At 36.0% G+C, this 22,268-nt stretch overlaps 1 protein-coding gene across 5 annotated transcripts in view; it reads left to right on the top strand.

Moving 5' to 3' along the window:
• The window catches only part of PACS2 (phosphofurin acidic cluster sorting protein 2), a 342,997-nt gene that overhangs the window by 89,077 nt on the left and 231,652 nt on the right, over positions 1-22,268 (top strand). For all 5 annotated transcript variants that reach the window (XM_074213318.1, XM_074213320.1, XM_074213321.1 and 2 more), the window contains one exon: positions 1,983-2,070. In XM_074213318.1, coding sequence (XP_074069419.1) covers positions 1,983-2,070 — 88 coding nt within the window. The remainder of the gene's footprint in view (positions 1-1,982; positions 2,071-22,268) is intronic.

Below are 22,268 nucleotides of genomic sequence, written 5' to 3'. Positions count from 1 at the left end.
AAAAGAAAAAGTAGGAATCAGGGAAGAGTATAATATCTTCTAGATCTCAGACTATTTTATAAAGTAGTAGTCATCAAAACATTTGGTAAGGAATCAGAAGTGATAGGAAAAGGGAGGATGAGAGATTTGAGGTTAGATAGCATTGTAGATTTAAATTATTAACTCTACAGTGAACATTGGAAAGGATATGAAAATCAGCTGAGCATGTGGCAGTACTGAAGAGAGGAGGTTTAAAGATTGTGATAAGGATGTCAAACAGGAGTAGTAGAGTTATAGGCGAGATATAAAATGATACGGCATTATATTCAGAGGGCGGAATGTCAGGCAATCTGATGATATAATATGAATGAAAGGGTTCATATTTTACAAGCCAAAACTGCTTTTTTTTCTTTTCAAAAAGAATTTTTGATATTTTAGTTTTCCTCAGTTACATGTAAAAAACATTTTTAACATGGTTTTTAAAACTGAGTTCCAATAGTTCTTCCTTATCCCCACTAATTGAGAAGGTAATTATTAGATATATGTTATATGTATGATCATTGAAATTTTTCCCTATTAGTCATGTTATGAAAGAAAACATAAATGCCCCCCCCTCAAAAGAACCTCAAGAAAAATAAGAATAAAAAAGTATTCTTCAATCTGATTTCAGACATCTTTAGTTCTTTCTCTGGGAATGAATAGCATTTTCCTCATAAGTTCTTCAGAGTTCTATTGCAGAGAATAGCTATGTCATTCACAACTGATTATCTTACAGTAGTGCTTTTACTTTTCACACAGTACATTCCACTTTGCATCAATTCATGTAAGTCTTTCCAAGTGCTTCTAAAAACATCCTGCTCATCATTTCTTATAGAATAATAGTATTCTATTATAATCACATACCATGATTTCTTCAACTATTCCCTGATAGACATCCTCTCAATTTCTAATTGTTTGCCAGCAGAAAAGAACCACCATAAAAATTTTGTGCATGAAGATTCTTTTCCTTTTTGTTTTTTTATTCTCTTTTGAATACACTCATAGTACTGGTATGGTTTTTATAGCCTTTTGGGCATCATTCCAAATTGCTTTACACAATGATTGAATCAGTTCATAATGCTACCAACAGCGTATTAATGTCTCATTTTTTCCCCACATGTCCTTCAACATTTGTCATTTTCCTTTTCTGTCCTATTAGCCAATCTAAAAGCTATAAGGTAATATCTCAGTTCTTCTAAGGTGGTATGATGTAAAGAGACATGTTTCCTACTCTGCTGACCTACAGGCACTCTCTTCTGGAACTGTGAGTAAGATTCTTGTTCCTCTGTGCCTGAATGTTTTGGTATGCTACCTCTCTTCTTCTCCTGGGACTGTCACCCAGGAAGTTACCTGTGGCCATCTGAGTATAGACAGAGCAACAGAATCCTGCCCCAGTGCCAGGAAAGAGACTCCTGTAATATCTTTCTGACCAGTTGTTTGATTACCTTATTGACTGTGGACTGAGAGCTCCAGAAATAGCAGTTGCTGTTAATTCAAAGATATCCAAGGTCTCCTGCTGTTTTGCTGTGGTCCAGTCTGTGCTGGCACAGTACTGAACTGCATTCAACTTTCATTCAGGGGTAACAGACCTTTCTGGCTGATCTATACATTTTTTGTGTAGTTATGTTTTGTATCTTTCTGGTAAATAAACAACCTGACATCAGGAGTTACTCTTTTAAGGTAGTAATGATTAAGAAAACTGTCAAAACTGAAATTAACTCATTTTGTATACTCATGGAAATGATTACTCTTTCTAGTTATTTTCCTTGTTTGAGTTTTCTTAATTTGTTTTAATCTGGTTGCTTCTCATTTGGTTTCTACATAAGCAAAGCTGCTAAATCTATCTGTCTGTCTATCTATCTGTTTATCTATCTATCTATCTATCTATCTATCTATTTATCTATCTGTATATCCTTGGTAGATCACTATTAAAGTATGTTCCATTTATTTGTTTTCACTTTCAGGTTATGCAGCCTGACCTTAAAAAAGTTGGTCGTTTTCAAGGAATTAGAAAAGGAACTCATCTCCGTTGTAATTGCAGTCAAAATGCAGGTAAAATGAAAGTTTGATATTAAACCCCCCCCCCCCCCCCACTACTAACCCTTTCTACCAGTCAATACATTCCACTGACTTCCTCTCCCTCATGACTTTGCATGTCTTCCTCACTTCCTGGCCCTGGCATAGGGCTTTATTAAGAAGAATGGAATATTTATTCTCAAGTAGGTTGAATGAGAAAGAGGATGTAATCTTTGCCCCAAAAAATAATTCCTTGAAAACCAGGATATACCTTACATATTAGAAAACATGAAATATTTGTGCAAAATGAAATAATTTTAAAAATAGAATATGAAAATTCTAGGAATTACGGGAGATAAAAATGATCTTTTAAAAAAGGAATATGAAACTTCTTAATTTCTGATGAAATGTACAGAGGTGAGTAAGTACTTTGAAATACAAAGACAAAAGTACGAGAAACCTTAAAGGTAAATTTGAGCAATAAAAGAACTTTGTGTTGGCATGGTACTGATATTCTAATAGTGTGATAAGTTAGAAGAGTTCCTTCAGAACTTTAGTATCTTCAGAGTATTTTTAGGTACATGGTAAATAAGAAGAACAGATTCTAGAAATGGATTTATTCCAATCAAGTGTTTAAAAAGGGGAAAGAAAAGGGAAGTTAAAAGAAATACACTAATGTAGAAAGGAAAAAGAAGGTGGTAGAATTTTTTACTCATAAATGGGGTATCTAAGAATAGTTCTCAGACAAAAAGGTTAGGGATGGTGGGGAGTGGGCATCATAACTCTTATCTGGTTTAAATGAAGGAGTATACATATGCTCACATACACAACAAAGAGTTTGGTGTAGAAATATATTGAATCCAACCAGTGAAAAAGGAGGGCAAGAGAGGATGATAGTGAGGATGAAATAACTGCAAATAAATAAAATTTTCTGATCCTTGAGGGTGGAAGTGCGAAGGAGGGAATGGGAGGGAAGAAAAGAAATTACAAAGTGGTTTCTTAGATTGCTTCATAAATTTTTGGTGAAGGATTGGACCATGGTACATTACTGTAACAGAATAGTTTAACCTCACAAGAAATGATGAAAAAGATATATCAAAGAAGCTTGAAGTTTATGAACTGATTTAAGTGAGCAGAATCAGAAGAAAAAATTTATATGGGGTAGCAACATTGTAACGAAAAGCAGCATTTAAAGACTTAAGAACCCTGATCAATGCAGAGACCAACCTTGTATCCAGAGTACCTGTGATAAAACATGTTACCCACCTCCATACAGAGGTAATTAACAGAAGGTATGGGGTACATTTTTGGACATGGGATTATGTGTATTCATTTTGCTTGGCTTTGCTTGGTCTCATTTTTTTTCTTTGTTAATTGGGATAAAGAGAATTAAAATTAGTAGTGTTACTTTTTTACTTATTTTGATTTTTAAAAAACTTCATGAAATATTTCCTAGTTACATGTAAAATTTTTTTAACATTCATTTTCGAAAACTCTGAGCTTTGAATTCTCTCCTTCCCCCCTACTTGAGAGGGCAGGCAATTTTATATCAGTTATACTTATAAACCTAGTAGCCATGTTGCAAAAGAAAACACATACCCAAATCACCTAGAAAAACAGCATTCACAGTTAATCAGTACTTTCTCTGGAGATGGTATAGCATATTTCATAATGGGTCCTTTGAAATTGCCTTGAGCAAAGTAACTAAGACCTTCCTTACCATATTGTTATTAGCATGTACAGTGTTCTCCTGGTTCTGTTCACTTTACCTTGCATAAGTTCATATACATCTTCCCAGATTGTTCTGAAACTACCCTGCTTGTCATTTCATAGAGCTCAATAGTATTCCATTATAATTATATATCAGAATTTGTTAGACTGTTTCTCAAGTGATAAGTATTCCCTTAATTTCTGATTCTTTGCCACTACCAAAAGCTGCTATAAATACTTTTATACAAAAAAGTTCTATTTCTTTGATCTCTTTAGGATGGACCTAGTAGAGATAATTTTTTACTTAAAGAGAAACTTTGAAACATTTTAAAGAATGCAAAGAAGAAAACTAAAGGATATTCAGAGGGAAAGAGAGACAAACAGGCAGTTTTGAAAATGACATGTAGAATTTACTGTACACACTTATAAAAAAGATCAAGTAGTAAGAAATGGAGATTTACAGGTTCATAGAGAATCCTGTTTATGTTCTGCTGTGTGTGTGTGTGTGTATTAATGTTCATGTCTGTGTTTGCATGTAAGTTCAGAATTTTAAAAATGAATAGGAAACAGCCATGTTAATTCTCAAAAGAGAAGAGAGAAAACACTACCAAACATTTTTATGAGTCAAATGTGGTCCTGGTACCTAAAACAGGAAAGAATAATGCATTGAGAGTATTATATACAAATGTCATTGATGAATATTAATAGCAAAATTATAAATAAAAACTAACAAGACCATAATAGCAAGATCTACCCCAAACTCTATATGACTAGATTAGATTTATGCCAATGGTAAATCTGTTAAGAAAACAATCAACATGATACTTTTGCCCAAAGGTAAGTCCCGAAAAAAAGGAGGCAAACTTTCCAACTCCCGTATACCTGTTCTAGCACCACCCTAAAGCTCACACTGGAGCAAATAATGATTAAGAAATCTAATGAGTAACTACACTGTAAGTGATTTCTACTCAAAATAAATCCTCAGCCATAAACTCTCTGGAAATAGTAAAAGGGGATTTCTAACAAAGTCATTGTCATTGCAAAATAGTCTCCCAGTTTGACCAATGTTGATCAGGAATACATATCTTGTAAGCCTCAGTGTTTGCAAGTTTTTTTGCTAAAGTTATTGGAAGATCAGAAGGCCCTAGGGTGAAGACTTTGGAATTCCTGGGGAGGCCAGTGGGCCACCAGCCATCTGTAGTATAGTGCTGTGGAACTGAGAATTAGGAAACCCCAGGTCTATGGTTTCTAGAATTCCTAACTCTCTGTATTGAGAAATCATAGGGGACTTTGAAAATACTCTGAAAATCAAAGAATCATGCTTGAGTCTGGGAGGTGATGGTTTATAAAGGAACCAAATGGGGGCTAACCACGCTACTCCCCAGGGTGGTAGATGCTGGAGCCAGAACACAAATCAGAAAATAAAGCTGAAAAGATAAGTAAATAAAAAATTATTATACATCTTGGTTTTTTGTTTTTTTATAGCACTGACAATTACATTACATTATGTATCATGATTTTTTTTGGCTATTCTCTTATGTATGGTTATCTTCTTTGTTTTCATTTCTTTGTGAATACAAAAAAGTACTGCTGTAAACATTCTGGTGTATGTGGAACCTTTCTTTTAACCAATTACCTTGTGTATATGCTGGGACAATTCCTGGGTCAAAAGACTTGAACATTTTAGTTACCTTATTTGCCTAATTCCAAATTGCTTTCCAAAATGGTTTTTGCTTATTCATAGCTGCACCAACAGTGCATGAGTGTACCAGTTTTTTCATAGTACCATCTTATATTGATGAAAAAGTCATTTTTTCAGATTGATTTCTTTGAGGAATTGGCATTTGAGACTTTAGAAGATAGTTCTCTACTATAGAGGCAGAAAGGTCCTATGTTTTTACTTTACTCAGAGGGCAAAGATAAGATTGGACTGCCAGTAATATAAAGGTTTCATTAGAAAGTGTATAGAGCTAAACTTTGAATACCTGTAAAGAGGCTATTATAATTGTCTGTTGATTGATATAATCAATAGGACTCGATAACTAAGTCAGTGTGAGAAGTGTGGGAAAGAGAAAAGCCTGGGTGAAAAGTACTATCACTTTACATAAATCCTCAAGTCAGAAATACCTTCCCCTAAATAAGAAAATCTGTTTTGAATCTCATTGTTTTGGGAATTACATGCTTAGTAGTAGTTGTCAAGAGAATATTAAGCACCTGATTCTAGGTGCCTTGCTGTATATCGACTGTATATATTTTTTACTAAAAATAAAAGAATCCTGTTCTCAAGGAGCTTAATATTTTTAATGGATGAAACAGTAAATACCTGTACCACTTACATTTGCAGATTAGGCCCCCATAAAGTATCTAACTACTACTCTTGGAGTTGAGGACATAATACTGAAAGGTTGAGGGGTTCTAGTAGTTACTGATGAATCTCTCCACTGATGAACCTAACATGAGTTAACCAGACTTGAACTAACTTTTCAAGTTGTTATCTTAAGAACATTTGGTATAAAACATCTTAGACTTCTAGGTCACAAATACAAAGCAGAGACTGAGTATAACTTAAATTTAGAGTATAATAATCAGGTACATATGTAAATAATATATTGGCAAAGGATAAATTCAACTCAAGAAAGAAGTCTTTTCTTGAGAATATAGCCAGCATTCTTTTCTGGGTCTCTGAAGCCACTTTTCTCCCTCAGGTGGCTATCTTTATGGTATTTGTTATTTGTGTATCCTCTGGATACCTTGTCTTATATAAAGTTAGTGACAATCTGAACAATGTCACTGTTGAAGACAGACATGAGTGGGGGCAGGGTTTGGAGGAGAGAAGTAGAAGAAACTCTTGCCCATATCCCCCATGTACATGTACAATTCTACCTTCACTTAACTACTTTTCCTCTGAAGTTTTCTTTAGTTATGTCACCCTAGGATCCTAGTGGCTGCTGTTTATTAATCTCCAAATAATTTTCCTCTTCTTTTATTCACATTAAAATGTCATTGTTTTTGGTTTGAACAAAAAAAAAAACCCTGGATGCATTGAAGAACAGAAAAAAATATTAAACTGTGACTTTTTCATACTGTTTGTTTTTAAAAGAAATATATGACAGACATCATGTATTTTTTTGGTTCATTTTATATTATTACAATAATCTTGTTATAAGAGTAAGCATACCCCCCCAAGAAGATGAAAAAACCAAAGAATAGTGAGAGAGAAAAAAATGTACTTCAGTCTATGTTCAGATTCCAATGGCTCTGTCTCAGGGATGAGTTGTCTTCTGTATCATAAGTCTACCTGAGAAGGTGCTTCAATAATTTTCCCACAGTTGCTATTACTAGCTGTATTTCCCTACTGACTCCAGGGCTGGTGCTCTATCCACTACGCTACCTAGCTGCCCCCTTTCCTGCTTATTTTACATGAAATATCTTGACTTATTCCACCTCTCCTTCCCCTTTCTCCCAGTACATTCCTTTTCCACCCATTGATTCCATCAATATATTATACTTTCAGTTGTGCCTTGTCTATATATGCTCCTAACTTTCTAATAAATGAGATGGTTCTCATGAGTTATCAGTATCATCTTTCTATGCAGGGATATAAATGGCTCAACATCACTAAATCCCTTATAATTAACCCTTCCCATCTACCCTCTCTCAGCTTTTACCTGAGTCCTGTACTTGAAGAGCTGACTTTCTGTTCAGCTCTGGTTGTTTCAACAGGAAAGTTTGAGAGTTCCCCTATTTCATTGAAAGTCCATCTTTTCCCCTGAAAGAGGATGCTTAGTTTTGCTGGGTAGATGATTCTCAGCTGTATTTCAAGCTCTTTTGCCTTTCAGAATATCATATTCCAAGCCCTATGAACCCCTTAATGTAGAAGCTGCTGAATCGTGTGTTATCCTGACTTTAGTTCCACAATATTTGAATTGTTTCTTTCTGACTGCTTGTAATATTTTCTTCTTGACTTTGGAGTTCTGGAATTTGACTATAATATTCCTAGGAATATTATTTTTATTTTTGTTTTTTATTTATTTAGGTTTTTGCAAGGCAAATGGGGTTAAGTGGCTTGCCCAAGGCCACACAGCTAGGTAATTATTAAGTGTCTGAGACCGGATTTGAACCCAGGTACTCCTGACTCCAAGGCCAGTGCTTTATCCACTATGCCACCTAGCCATCCCGGAATATTATTTATTATTATTATTTTTATAATTTTTAAATTATCTCTCCTGGATCTGTTTTCCAAGTCAGTTGTTTTTCCAATGAGGCATTTCACTTTTTCATATTTTTTCTAGTTTTTTATTCTTTTGGTTTTGTTTTTATTATTTGTTGATTTTTCACATAGTCATCAGCTTCCCTGATGACTATGTGAATTATTCCCTGAAGGAATAATTTTCTTCAGAGAGCTCTTGTATCCTGTTTTCCATCTGGCCAATTCTGTTTATTAAGGGTTTTTTCCCCTAAATGATCTTTTTGACTGCTTTTTCCTTTTGACATAAATTGGTTTTTAAGATGCTATTTTCTCCATTATTTTTTGGTATCTCCTTCACCAAGTTGCTGACTTGATTTTCTTGATTTTCCTGTATCACTCTCATTTCTCTTTCCAGCTTTTCCTCTTCCTCCCTTACTTGATCTTCAAAATCTTTTTTTGAGCTCTTCCATAGCCTGAGACCAATTCTTATTTTTCTTGTAGGCTTTGGATGCAGAAGGTTTCATTTTGCTGTCTACTGAGTGTGTATTTTGATCCTCCATAGGGCCAAAATAATTGTCAGTGGTTAGATTTTTTTTCCCTCTGTTTTTTGCTCATTTCCCCAGCCTATGATGTGATTTTAAGCCTTTGATAAAGTGGAGCTCTGCTCCCAGGGGAAGGATGCACTGTCCCAAGCTTTGGAGGGTTTTTGGAGGTTCCCCATAAAGGGCCTCAATTCCTACAAGGTCTTATAAGAGGCTTAGACTGCTCTCCTGCCTGTGCTCTGGTTTGTGGATGACCACAAGCACTCCCCTCTGCCCTGGAGCTGTGAGAAGGGTCTCTGTTCTGCTGTGGCAATAAAGCTCCTTTAACTGAGACTGGGACCCAGACTACAGCCTATATCTGAGCATGAGCAAAGCACAGAATCCTGCCTCAGGGATAGATAGCAGGCAAGAGACCTCTGCAAACTCCACACCTCCTTACTGTCAGTGGATTGAGTGCTCTGGAAGTAGCTTCCATGCTGGATGACTCAAAATGGGGTGGGGAGGAAGCTGAGTCTGTGCTGGATTGGGCTCTGCTCTCAGTGTGGTGCAGTTTTCCTGCTAACGTTCCAAGTTGTCTTTGGAAATCCTTCACCTAAGAAGTTTGGAAACTGTCCATCCTGCCCTCTCCTACACACTGGGACCCAGGTGCCCCTCCAGCTATTCCTGAATGGCTGGAACTAGTTTGTTCTCAGTACAGTGCTGGTGGCCTGTCTAGTCCCAGTGAAACAGACCTTTTCCATGAATCTTCCAATTTGTCTTGAACTGAGAAATTGTTTTACTTGGTCTTTCTATAGGTTTTGCCACTCTAGAATTTGGTTACAGTCTTTATTTAAAGATATTTGGAGTGGTTTGGGGGGAGAGCTTCTGGGAATTCCTGCTTTAACCCTGCCATAAGTCTTTTTAACGTTTTTTCCAAGTCTGTTGTTTTTGAAAGCAAATTTTACATTTTTTATTGTTTCTTTTATTTAATTTTTTCAATCTTTTGATTTTCTTGAACTTATTGATTTCTCTTGGTCTATTCTAGTTTTTTGGGAGTCTGCTGCCTGAAAAAGGTTTGCCACTTTATCTTCTGAACTTCAAACTCCTTCCTCAAGAATCTATTTTCTACCATATTTTATCACTTGCTCTATGTCTTCTGGGCTTTTCTATAATTCTTGTGAATCTCTGCTAATAGTTCTTTAGGGCGTATTCTCTCCTTTTGGGGAGTCTTTATATTTGCTGTAGTTTTTTTTTTTTTGATACTAATCATTGCCTTTGTTTAATTCATTTCTCCAGTTTTAGTTCCTGAATTATTAGCTCTCCTTGTGCTGTGCTTTGGATTAGGAGGTTGGCTCTGCTTGGTCTTGCCCTTGGTTACCTGAAATCCTGTGGAAACCTGTTCTTGGAGTTAGGCCAGTCTGTTTTTTTTGTTTCATTTGGAAAGGGCTTTCTTCAGGATCTTGGAGTCAGTGGGTCATGATTGCTTCCTGGAGCCTTACTATGAGCTTATATACATGCTAGGACTTTAAAGAAGTAATTTACTATAGTTTCTCATTGGATTTTTGATCATTATTCAGTCTTATATGAATTTCATGTTTTTTGTTATAGTATATGTGGGTAGATGCTAGGTAAGTTCTGTACAGGCAGCTACCGTGCCTGGGAGTCTACTCTTTTATCAAAGTTGGCAGTTGACTCATAACTTTTTTTCCACTTCACTTCCTGCCTTTTACTTGCTTTTGGGGGTTTTTTAAATTCTATATTATTAAAATTTTTCTGTTGTATTATTTTTCAAAATAAAAAATTATCATGCATAGCAAAAAGGGATTCATAATTTAAAACAATAAATTTAGGTTTCAAGAAAGCCTATTTAATAAAAATTAAACATTGTGTTCAAAATTGTCCATCATTTCTTTGCTTATTTCCCCCTCCTCCCAGGCTGGCTATAATTAAACATGGATATGTGTGTGTGTGTGTGTGTCTGTGTGTGTGTGTGTGTGTATAAAATTTCATAAACATATCACACATAATCACATATACATATACAGTACATATACCATATATAATGTTTATATCTGCATACATATAAATATATAGCACAGATACATATTTAGTTTGTGTATATCTCTCATTTTTATGTTTTCTGAAAGCAAAAATCCTTTCTCATTTCTCTCCTCTATTTCTACTCACTATTTTGCCTTCCTATTTCTTAATCAATTGTCCTTCAAACAATCCCTCCCTTATACACCCTTCTAAATCCCCCTGTCCAGTTAATCTACACACCTTTCTATATACCCTTATCCTTTTCCTTTATCTTCTAATTCATTAACCTCGCTGTCCCTCCTCTTAGAGTTTTCTGAATTTAGAAGATTTTTATAGCATTTTATTGATATATGTGTATTATTCCCTCTTTAACACATTCCTAAAGAGAATGGCTTTCCAGAAGTACCAGCTCTCCTTTCCCATCTAATATCTCTGTATTGATTCTTTTTCTCACACCTCTGGTAAGCTCTGTATCTTTTCTTAGATCATTTTACTTTTAAGAATCTCATCATACTCAGCTTGTCCCCCATTTTCCCTCTAACTACTAGTAACAATACTCTTAATATTAATAACAGTCTTGGACATATAGTTTACATTTCCACATAAAGATAGTAAAAAATTTGTCCTTATTGAGTCCCTTGTAATTAGTCTTTGATGTTTACTTTATATTTCTTTTGATTCTTGTATGTCAAATTTTCTGAATTCAGGACTTTTTGTACAAAATCCAAATAATCCATTTTTTTTTTCCATTTCGGCTTATGCTTAAATTTGCTGGTCATGTTTTCAGTTGCACCTCAGTTATTTGCTCTTCAATATATTGTTATCTAAGACCCGCAATCTTTTAAAGTAGCAACTGCTAGGTTTTGTGTAATTCTTTCTAATTGTGATTCCACCATATTGGAATTCTTTTTTTATTGTTGCTCTTGATATTTTCTTCTAACACTTCAAGAAATTTTCTTTAATTAATTCTTGTATTATTGTATCAAGTTTCTTTTTTTTGATTGAAGCTTTCAAGTCTTCCAATTATTCTTGTTTCCTCTTGATCTGTCTTCCAAATCTGTTGTTTTTCTTGTGAGTTGTTTTAACTTCTCTCTTCTATTTTTTTCATTCTTTACATTTTGTTTTATTTTATTTTTTTGTTTTTTATAATTTCACTGACTTCTTGATTATTCTAATTTTCAGAGTCATTTTCTTCCTTAATATTCTGGCCTGAACCTCTCTTGATTTTTTTTTTAAGTTTATCCCCCCCCCCCCATTACATGGAGAAACAAGTCTCAACATTCATTTTTAAGACCTTGGGTTCTGAATTTTCTCCCTTCCTCCCACCCCAATTATCCTCATTGAGAAAGCAATTTATTTGATTTTGGTTAAAAATGTATAATCATGAAAAACATTACCACAATAGTCCTATTGTGAAAGTAAACATAAGCCCCCACCCCCACAAAAAAAGAAGCCTCAAGAAAAATAAAGTAAATACACACGCGCGCACACACACACACACACAGACACACAAATACTCTTTATAATAAGTCCTTTAGCGTTCTCTCGGATTACAGCTTTGCTAAGAAAAGGTAAGTTATTCACTGCTGATCATTTTACAACATTGCTGTTACTTTGTGTATAGTAAATTTCTTCTGTTCATGTAAGTTTTTTCCCTCTGTTTGTTTATTTACTTGCTTGCTTACTTCTTTATTTACTTACATCCATATGCACATAAATATTTTAAGTTAGAAAATTTCCTTCCACCATTCCTTCCCACCCCTTCCCCTCAGGGGTGAACAGTCAGGTTAACATGGTACATACATATTTTTGGTAAACATGTTTACATATTAGTCATTTTCAGTATGAGGAATTAGGATTACAAGAAAGAGATGCATAAGAGATAATTTTTATAAAGTGTTCATCAGATTCTCAAGATTTCGTTTTGTTTTGTTTGTTTTTCTTCCTCTGAATGGAGATAACCTTGTCCATAGCCAGCCTGTCATGGTTGTCCTAACTCTGAAGTGCTGAGAGGAGTTGCTTCCATTAAGGTTAACATCTCATAATGTTATTGTTAATGTATACATTTTTCTCTTGGTTCTGCTCCCTTTGTTTAGCATCAGATCCTTTAAGTTCATTACGTGTTTCTGTAGTCTTACCATTTATGAATTCTTGTGAGATGTAGGTCTATGGCTATGATAATTTTTGTCAAATAGTGAGTTCTTATCCCAGGAGTTGATGTCTTTGTGTTTGTCAAATAGTAGATTGCTGTAGTTATTTACTGTGGTTTCTTCTGAACCTATCTCTAATCCACTAATCCATAGTATTCATGTACCATAACTTATTTAGCCATTCCCCAATTGATTGACATCCCGTCAATTTCCAATTCTTTTTGGAAAAAAGAATTGCTATGAATATTTTGGAACATGTAGGACTTTTCCAATTTTTTAAAAATTTCTTCTGGATATAGACCTAGAATTGGAATTTCTGGGTCAAAGGCTATGAACAGTTTTATAGCTCTTTAGGCATAGTTCCATATTGCTCTCCAGAATGGTTGGATCTGTTCACCAGCAATGTATCAATGTCCCAGTCCTCCCACAACCTCTGTAATATTCATCATTTCCCCTTGATGTGAGATGATACCTCATTTTTGTTTTAATTTGCATATCTCTAAACAATAATGATTTGGAGCATTTTTCATATAATTATATATAGATTTTCATATGATTATATATAGCTTTAAATTCTTCATTGGAAAACTGTCTATTAATATCCTTTGGCAATTTTCTATATATTTTAGAAATGAGACCTTTATTAGAAATCCTGGTTGTGGAGATTGTTTCTCAGCTTTCTGCTTTCCTACTAAGTTTTGCAGCATTGATTTTATTAGTGTAAACCCTTTTTAATTTAATGTAGTCTAAATCATATATTTTATAGTTTATAATGTATTCTAATTCTTATATAGTTATAAATTTATTCCCTTTTCATAGATCTGATAGAATATTTCTTGATCTATTAATTTATCTGTGGTGTCGCCCTTTATGTCCAAATCCGTAGCCATTTTGACCTTATTTTGGTATAGGGTGTGTGATGTAGGTCTATGCCTATGATAATTTTTGTCAAGTAGTTAGTTCTTATCCCAGGAATTGATATCTTTGTCAAATAGTAGATGGCTGTAGTCACTTACTGCAGTTTCTTTTGAACCTATCTCTAATCCGTTAATCCATTACTCCATTTCTTAACCATTACCAGACAGCTTTGATGACTGTTGCTTTATAGTACAGTATTAGATATGGTAGAGCTAGACTACCTTCCTTTCCTTTTTTTCCCCCCATCAATTCCCTTGCTATTCTTGACCTTTTATTAGTCCAGATAAATTTTGTTACTATTCTTTCTAGCTCAGTAGTTATTTGGTAGTTTGATTGATATGGCACTGAATAACTAATTTAATTTGGATAGAATTACCATTTTTATTATATTAGCTTGACCTAGCCATGAGCATTTGACATTTTTCCAGTTATTATTTGAGTGAGAGTTATTCAGTTTCTATGTATGTCTTGGGAGGTAGATTCCCAAGTATTTAGTGTTGTCTATAGTTACTTTAAATTTCTCTTTCTATCTCTTGCTTTTGGGCTTTGTTCTTCATATATAAAAATGCTGATGAGTTATATGAATTTATATTATATCCTACTACTCTGCTGAATTTGTTGTTTCAAAGTTTTTTAGATGATTTTCTCACAGTCTCTAAGTATATCATCCTGTCATCTGCAAAGAGTGAAAGCTTTGCTTCCTCGTTGCCAATTGTGATTCCTTCAATTTCTCCTCTTATTGCCATGGCTAGCATTTCTAATAATATATTGAATAGTAATGTTGATAATAGACATCCTTGTTTCACCCCGCTTTTATTGGAAATGCCCCGAGTTTATTCCCAGTACATATAAAATTTGTTGATGGTTTTTAGATAGGTCCTAGTTATTATTTTTAAAGAAAACTCCAGATGCTGAGTGAGATGAGCAGAACCAGAAAAACACTGTACACCCTAACAGTAACATGGGAGTGATATTCAACCTTGAAGGACTTGCTCATTCCATCAGTGCAACAATTGGGAACAATTTTGGGCTGTCTGCAAAAGGAGAGTGCCATCTGTATCCAAATAAGGAGCTGTGGAGTTTGAACAAAGTACAAGGACTATTCCCTTTAATTTAGGGAAAAAAAAAACAGATATCTTATTGTCTGATCTGGTTACCTCTGAGAATTCTGTTCTCTTTAAGGATATGATTTCTCTCTCATCACACCCAATTTGGATCAAGGTACAACATGGAAACAAAGTAAAGACTGACAGAGTGCTGTCTGTGGGGTGGGGGTGGGGGGAGGGAAGCAAGATTGGGGGAAAATTGTAAAACTCAAATAATATCTTTAATAAAAATAAATTTAAAAAAATAAAGAAAACTCCATTTATTCCTAAACTTTCTAGTGTTTTGTTTGTTGTTGGTTTTTTTTTTTTTTTGCTAGGCAATGGGGTTAAGTGGTTTGCCCAAGGCCACACAGCTAGGTAATTATTAAGTGTCTGAGCCAAGATTTGAACTCAGGTACTCTTGACTCCCGGGCTGGTGCTCTATCCACTGTGCCACCTAGCTGCCCCTTCTAGTGTTTTTAATAGGAATGGATATTGTATTTTATCAAAGGCTTTTTCAACATCTGTTGAGAAAATCATGTGATTTCTATTGGTTTTGCTATTGATATGTTCAATTATGTTGAGTGTTTTCCTAATGGTGAGCCATCTCTGTCTACCTGGTATAAATCCTACATGATCATGGTGTATTATCCTAGTAATAATTTGCTGTAGTCTCATTGCTAAAATTTTTTCAATATTTTTGCATCAATATTCATTAGGGAGATTGTTCTGTAATTTTCTTTTTCTGTTCTGGTTCTTCCTGGTTTAGGTGTCAGCACCATATTGGTGTCATAAAAGGAATTTGGCAGAACTCCTTAATTTCCTATTTTTTTAAATCACTTATGTAGAATAGGAATTAATTGTTCCTTAAATGTTTGGTAGAATTCACTTGTAAATCCATCTGAACTTGGAGACTTTTTCTGAAATGAGTTTAAGTAATTTATTTCCTCTTCTGTTAATCTGGACAGTTTGTTTTTTTGTGAATATTCATCCATTTCACTCAGGTTATTTAATTTATTGGCATATAGTTCAGCAAACTAGGCCCGAATTTTCTCTTTCATTTCCTCCTCATTGGTGGTTAGTTCACCCTTTTCATTTTTGATACTGATAATTTGGTTATCTTCTTTCTTTTTTTAAATCAGAATAACCAAAGGTTTGTCAATTTTATTGTCTTTTTCATAAAACCAACAATGTTTTTCGTACTTTCAATTTTATTAATCTCTCCCTTGATTTTCATTATTTTTAATTTGGTATTTAATTAGGGATCTTTAATTTGTTCTTTTTTCTAGATTTCTTCACTGATCTCCTCTTTCTCTATTTTATTCATATAGGTATTCATAGATGTAAAATGACCCCTCAAAACTTCCTTGATTATATCTGTAGGATTAAGAATAGTTTGGTATTTTGCACCCACAAAACAAGATGCCAAACACTTGTTTAGAGTGATGTTTAATAACAAATGTCATATATATATAGAAACAAGGAATAGATACTTTCTTAAATGTACAACAGAAACAGAAAAGCAATACTGATATAATAAATGAAATGATCAATGTAACTATCAATATACTAGAAAAATATAAAGAAAACTTCACCAATTCAGGGGAAGCACCAACTCCATAATCAGTGGCCAGGGTATCCCAAGTTGGGGGGCCATTGAGTCCTGAATGAGAAAGTAGCCCCAGGCAAAGAGTCCTTTCCTTGGGTGAGATTCCAAAGAGGGGAGCTTAGCTGGGGATTTTGTAGGATCTTAAACAAAGAAGGCATTCTGCCAGGGAACTGGAATATGGTTCAATTAATTGACATGAATTATTAAGGATGTGTTCTCAGGAAATTAGCATGAAACATCACTATCTGGAGCAAAACATCCTTGTTTTGAAATAGGCTTTGAGCAGATAGCCAGTCCCTCAGAATTTAACATGGTCTAAGAATGACTAGTTCAAGAGCTAACACAGATGGTGAGGTTCATGTAAAGGACAAATCAGTCCATACGGTTCATGGGCCTTCATAATATCATCCCTTATAAGGATATTAATTTATCCTTCAGTATGCCATAAATTTTGGTAGATGTCTCATAAGAATCATTTTCTTGGATATAAATATTGATTATTTTTTTCTTTCAGTTTTTGCAAGGCATTGGGGTTAAGTGATTTGCCCAAGTTCACACAGCTAGGCACTTATTAAGTGTTTGAGGCTGGATTTGAACTCAGGTCTTCCTTACTCCAGGTCCAGTGCTCTATCCAGTGTACCACCTAGCTGTCCTGATTATTTCTATTACTTACTGCTTGATCCACCCATTGTTTAGGATGAAATTATTTAATTTCCACTTAGTTTTTGGTTTGACCCTTTATTACATGTAATTTTTATTGCATCATGGTATGAGAAGTGTGTGTTTATTATTTCTGCCTTTCTGAATTTGATTAAAAGGTTTTTGTGTCCTAGTACATGATCAATTAGTAATACTATAACTTCTTTACCAATGGTACCTTTTAAGATGTAATTTCCTTCCTTATCCCTTTTAATAAGATTGATTTTTGCTTTTACTTTATCTGAGATCAGAATTGCTACCCCTGATTTTTTCACTTCAGCTGAGGCACAATATATTTGACTACAACCTTTTACCTTTACCCTGTGTGTATCTCTCTGCTTCAGATGTGTTTCTTATATATATGTATAAGACACAACAAGTTGCATGATTCTGGTTTTTAATCCATTCTGCTACTTGCTTCCTTTTTATGGGACAGTTCATCCTATTCACATTTACAGTTAAGACCACTAATTCTGTATTACCCTCCATGCCATCTTTCTCTACCTATATTTTTCTCTTTCCTTTCCTCTTCACCAAAATTTTAGTCCCTTTCCTCTTTGACTTTCCTTTTAAAATTTAATTTTCAGTTTATTTTCTCTTTTACCTTTGCCTTCCCTTTTATCATCAGTCCCTTCTTTCTTTATCTTTCCCTTTCCCTACCCCCCCCTTCCCTATAGATTAGGATAAATTTTTAAATGCAAGTCAGATCTTATTCCCTCTCTGGGTCAAATCTATTGAATAGTATTCAGAGTTCACACTGTCCCTTTTTTCCCTCTAAAATTATAAATTTTTGTGCCTCTTCACCTGGTTTTATTTATTGCTCTATTACTTTTTTTTTGCAAGTGAATTGTAACTTATTATTACTGTTATTATTATTGCTATTATTACATAACCCCCCCACCCAGAAGAATAGTGAGAGAGAGGGAAAAAAAAATGTAATTCAGTCTGTGTTCAGATTTCAATGACTCTGTCTCTTTATCATAAGTACACCAGGGAAATTGCTTGACTATTTTACCCACAGTTGCTATTACTAGCTGTATTTCCCTCCACTCTATTCCTCCCCACTCTCTTTCTCTCTCTCTCCTTTCATCCTGGACCTGATAAGTGTGTTGAATCTGAGTACCCTTTCCCTCGATCTTTCCTCTCTTCTATCACCTATTGCCCCCTTCCCTCCCCCCCATTCCCCTTATCTCATCCCTTTCTTCTCATTTTTCTCTAGTGTAAGGTAGATTTCCTCCTCACCCTATTAAGTTGTGTATGTTATTTTCTCTCTGAGCAATTTTTTTAATTTAACATTTATTTATTCTCATTTTGTACAAACAATGTTTTTTATACATTAATAAAATATTCTTGTTTAAGAGTAAACAAAATTCCCCCTCCCCCTAAAATATAGACTCGCTTGAGTGATAAAGTAAAGGGGAGAGAAAAAAAATTAAAATTAAAATAAAAAAATAATAGTAATAATTGTAGGTATGGCCAGGTGGTGCAGTGGACGGAGCACCAGCCCTGTAGCCAGGAGCATCGAAGCCCATATCCAGCCCTGTACACCCAACAATCACCCAGCTGTGTGACATGCAAGCCACCCCAATCCCATTGCCCTTCAAAAACCAAAAAAAGAAAAAAAAGACGCAAAATAAAATAAAATAGTAATAATAGTAGGGATGGCTGGGTGGCAGACAGAGCACTGGCCCTTGAGCCAGGAGCATCTGGGTCCAAATCCGGCCTCAAGACACCCAACGATCACCTTGCTATGTGGCCCCAGGCAGGCCACCCAGCCCCATTTACCCTGCACTGCCCCCAAAATAATAATAAAAAATGTGCTTCAGTCTGTGTTCCAACACCAACAACTCTGTCATGGGTGGATCACATTCTTTATGATAAGTCCATCACAAAAGTTACTTCTATGTTTTTCTGCTGTTGCCATTGCTGATCACAACTCCCTCCTTTCGTATTTCTCCACTACCATGTACTATATTTTCTCTCCCCTTTCACTCTTGACTCTGCTGTAGGGTAGCTGAGTGGCACAGCAGACAGATCCCTGGCCTTGGGGCCAAGGGGCCCCAAGCCCCCATACCACCCCTTAGGTCCAGTATCCACCTGGCCCTATGGTCCCAGAGAGACCATCTAATCCCAGACCCTTGCAAGAAGTAAAAAAAAGAAAATGTGTTACATCTGACCACTCTCCCACCGTGGTCTATCCTCTCCTCCTTCATTCACATCCCCACCCCTTCCCCCTGTTCCCCCTCCCTCCTTCTTACTCCAGATGTCTATACCCCATTGAGTAAATATGCTGTTTCCTCTCCTAGCCACCTCTGATGAGAGTGAAGATACCCTCATTCCCCTTTGCCTTCCCCTCTTCCATATCATTGCAATAGCTCATTGTAATAAAGAAAAATCTTATTATATGAAATATCTTGGCCTGTTCCCCCCTCTCATTTTTCTTTCTCTCATTACATTTCCCTTTTTTCTATTGACTCCGTTTTTACACCATATTTTATCTTCAAATTCAGCTTTCTCCTGTGCTTCATCTATAAAATCTCCTTCTTCCTGCTCTGTTAATTGAGAAGGTTCATATGCGTATTATCAGTGTCATTTTTCTATACAGGAATACATGCAGTTCATCATCATTAAGTCCCTCATATTTTCCCCTTCTCCTCCAATCTCTATGCTTCACCTGAGTCCTGTATCTGAAGATCAAACCTTCTGTTCAGCTCTGGCCATTTCAACAGGAACATTTGAATTTCTCCTGGTTCATTGAAAGTCCATTTTTTTTCCCTGGAAGAGGACATTCAGTTTTCCTGGGTAGTTAACTCTTGGTTGCATTCTAAGCTCTTTTGCCTTCCAGTATATTATATTCCAAGCCCTATGAGCTTTTAATGTAGTTGCTGCTAAGTCCTGTGAGATCCTGATTGCAGCTCCACAGTATTTGAATTTTGTCCTTCTGGCTGCTTGTAATATTTTCTCTTTGACTTGGGAGTTCTGGAACTTGGTTATAATATTCCTGGGAGTTGTATTTTTTTTTTTTTTTTTGGATCTCTACCTCAGGGGAATCGGTGGATTCTCTCCGTTTCTATTTTGTCCTCTGCTTCTAGGATATCAGGGCAATTTTCCTGTAGTAATTCTTTGAAAATGATGTCAAGGCTCTTTTCCTGATCATGACTTTCAGATATTCCAGTAAGTTTTAAATTATCTTTCCTAAATTTGTTTTCCATATCAGTTTTTTTTCAATGAGATGGTTCACATTTTCTCCTAATTTTTCATTCTTTTGGTTTTGAAGTATTGAGTCCTGGTTTCTCAAATTCAGCAATCTCCCTGAGTTCAGTTCTTTGTCTGAAGGATTTGTTTTCCTCAGAGAGCTTTCTTATCTCTTTTCTATCTTGCCACTTCTGCCTTTTTAAAGCATTCTTCTCTTCAGTAACTTTTTGAACTGTTTTATCCATTTGACCTAAGCTGGTTTTTAGCATGCTATTTTCTTCAGAAATTTTTTGTATTTCCTTGAGTAGGCTGCTGACTTCATTTTTATGTTTTTCCTGCAGCTCTCTCCTTTCTTCTCCCAGTTTTTCTTCTAACTCCCTCATTTGATTTTCAAAGTCTTTTTTGAGCTCTGTCATAGACTGAGCCCAATTTCTGTTTTTTGGGGAGTCTTTAGATGCAGGAGCTTGTGCTTCCTCATCTTCACACTGAGTATTTTGATTCTTCTTGGGCTCATAGGCAATGGTGTTCCTCTTTTTTTCTCTGCTTGCTCATTTTCCCAGCCTGAGCCTATTTTTGGGGATGCTTCCTGAGCTTTTGGGACACTCCCACAAGAATCTCAGTGTGTGAGGCTCTGTCCTCCCTCCTGGTCTGTGAATGATCATAAGCGCCCCCCTCTGCCACTGGGCTGAGGTGGGGGGGGCCCTGCTGTTCTGTGGGGGGGCCTAGGCTGTGATCAGGATCTGAATGTGTTCCGAGCCCCAGAGTCCTGTTCCAGGGGTAGAGGACTGAGCTCACAGTCTCTCTTCACTCCCCTCCCTGAGCTCAATGGGCTCATGCCCTGGGGGCTCCTGCTTACTGGCTCTGCCTGCTTCTGTTTCCTGGATCTGGACTGCCTTGGCTACACTGCTTGCTGTGTGCCCTGAGGGCTGAGCTTCAAGTGCTTGCTCTGGCAGAGGTCCCCCATTCCCCCAAGTTGTGTCTGCTGCTCCCCAGGCATAGGTAAGGAGACTCCCCCGTTGCTGTGAACCAGAGCTCCCAGCACCCTGGGGCTGCCTCCAGGAGGCTGAAGTTCTTTCGCTCTGTCGGGCCACCCCTCTGGCAGCCCACCCCTCTCGTGACCGCCCCTCCAACCTCGGAGAGCAGAGCCTTTCTGCTCTTTTCCAGGTTACCTTGAGTAGGAGAACTGCCTCATTGGTTCCCTCTGTGAGTTCTGTCTCTCGAAAATTTAGTTAGTGTCCTTAGTTTATAAGTTTTATGCGAGAGCGCCTAAGAGAAGATCCTCTGGTTGCCATCTTGGCTCCGCCCCCCTCTCTGACCCATTACTGATGAGAATGAAGGCTCACTCATTCCCTCCTGCCTCCCCCCTTTCCACTCTATTGAAAAAGCTTTTTCTTGAGTCTTAAGTGAAATTTCTTAACTTCTTCTTCATCTCCTTTCTCTTCCTCCCAGTGCTTTTCCTTTATCACCCATTGACCCCATCTTTTTACTATATTATACCATTATATTCCTTTGTCTCTCCTGGATCTATTTTTCCAGGTCATTTGTTTTCTCTAAGAGGTACTTTATATTTTCTTCAATGTTTTCAGCCTTTTTATTTTGTTGATGGAGTCTTGTAGTCTTGTAGAGTCATTGGTTTTCATTTGTTCGATTCTAATTTTTAGGGTTTTATTTTCTTCAATTACCTTTTGTGTTTCCCTTTTAAAGGTGTTGAATTCTATGGTCAATTTTTCATAATATTCCTGCATGACTCTCATTTCTTCTTTTTTTGGGGGTTTTTACATTCTTTTTTTAAACTCTTCAGTGAGCTTTTGCATTGAATCCAATTTATATACTTCCCCTGTGAGTGATTTTTCACTGTTTTCTTCTTCAGACATGGCATTTGCTGTCATCTTTGTCTATAAAGTAGTTTTCTATAGTGAGTGCTCTTTTAGCATTTCTGCTCATCTTTGTTTTAGCTCTGTTCCTGGGGTATAGTGAGTATAGATCCAAGATTTTTTTTTTTTTTTTTTTTTTTTTTTTTTTTGCTGGGACTGGGATCTGGTCCTTTCTTGTTGTTGGCCAAGATGCTGCCTATGCAGTGCAGAGGTTCTTTCCTGCCTTTATGTCCAGGTTCTGACT

The sequence above is a fragment of the Macrotis lagotis genome, chromosome 1, assembly GCF_037893015.1.
Source record: "Macrotis lagotis isolate mMagLag1 chromosome 1, bilby.v1.9.chrom.fasta, whole genome shotgun sequence".
Lineage (NCBI taxonomy): Eukaryota > Metazoa > Chordata > Mammalia > Peramelemorphia > Peramelidae > Macrotis > Macrotis lagotis.
The sequence above is the reverse complement of the archived record's forward strand: the minus strand, read 5'-3'. Positions and strand labels throughout refer to the sequence as shown.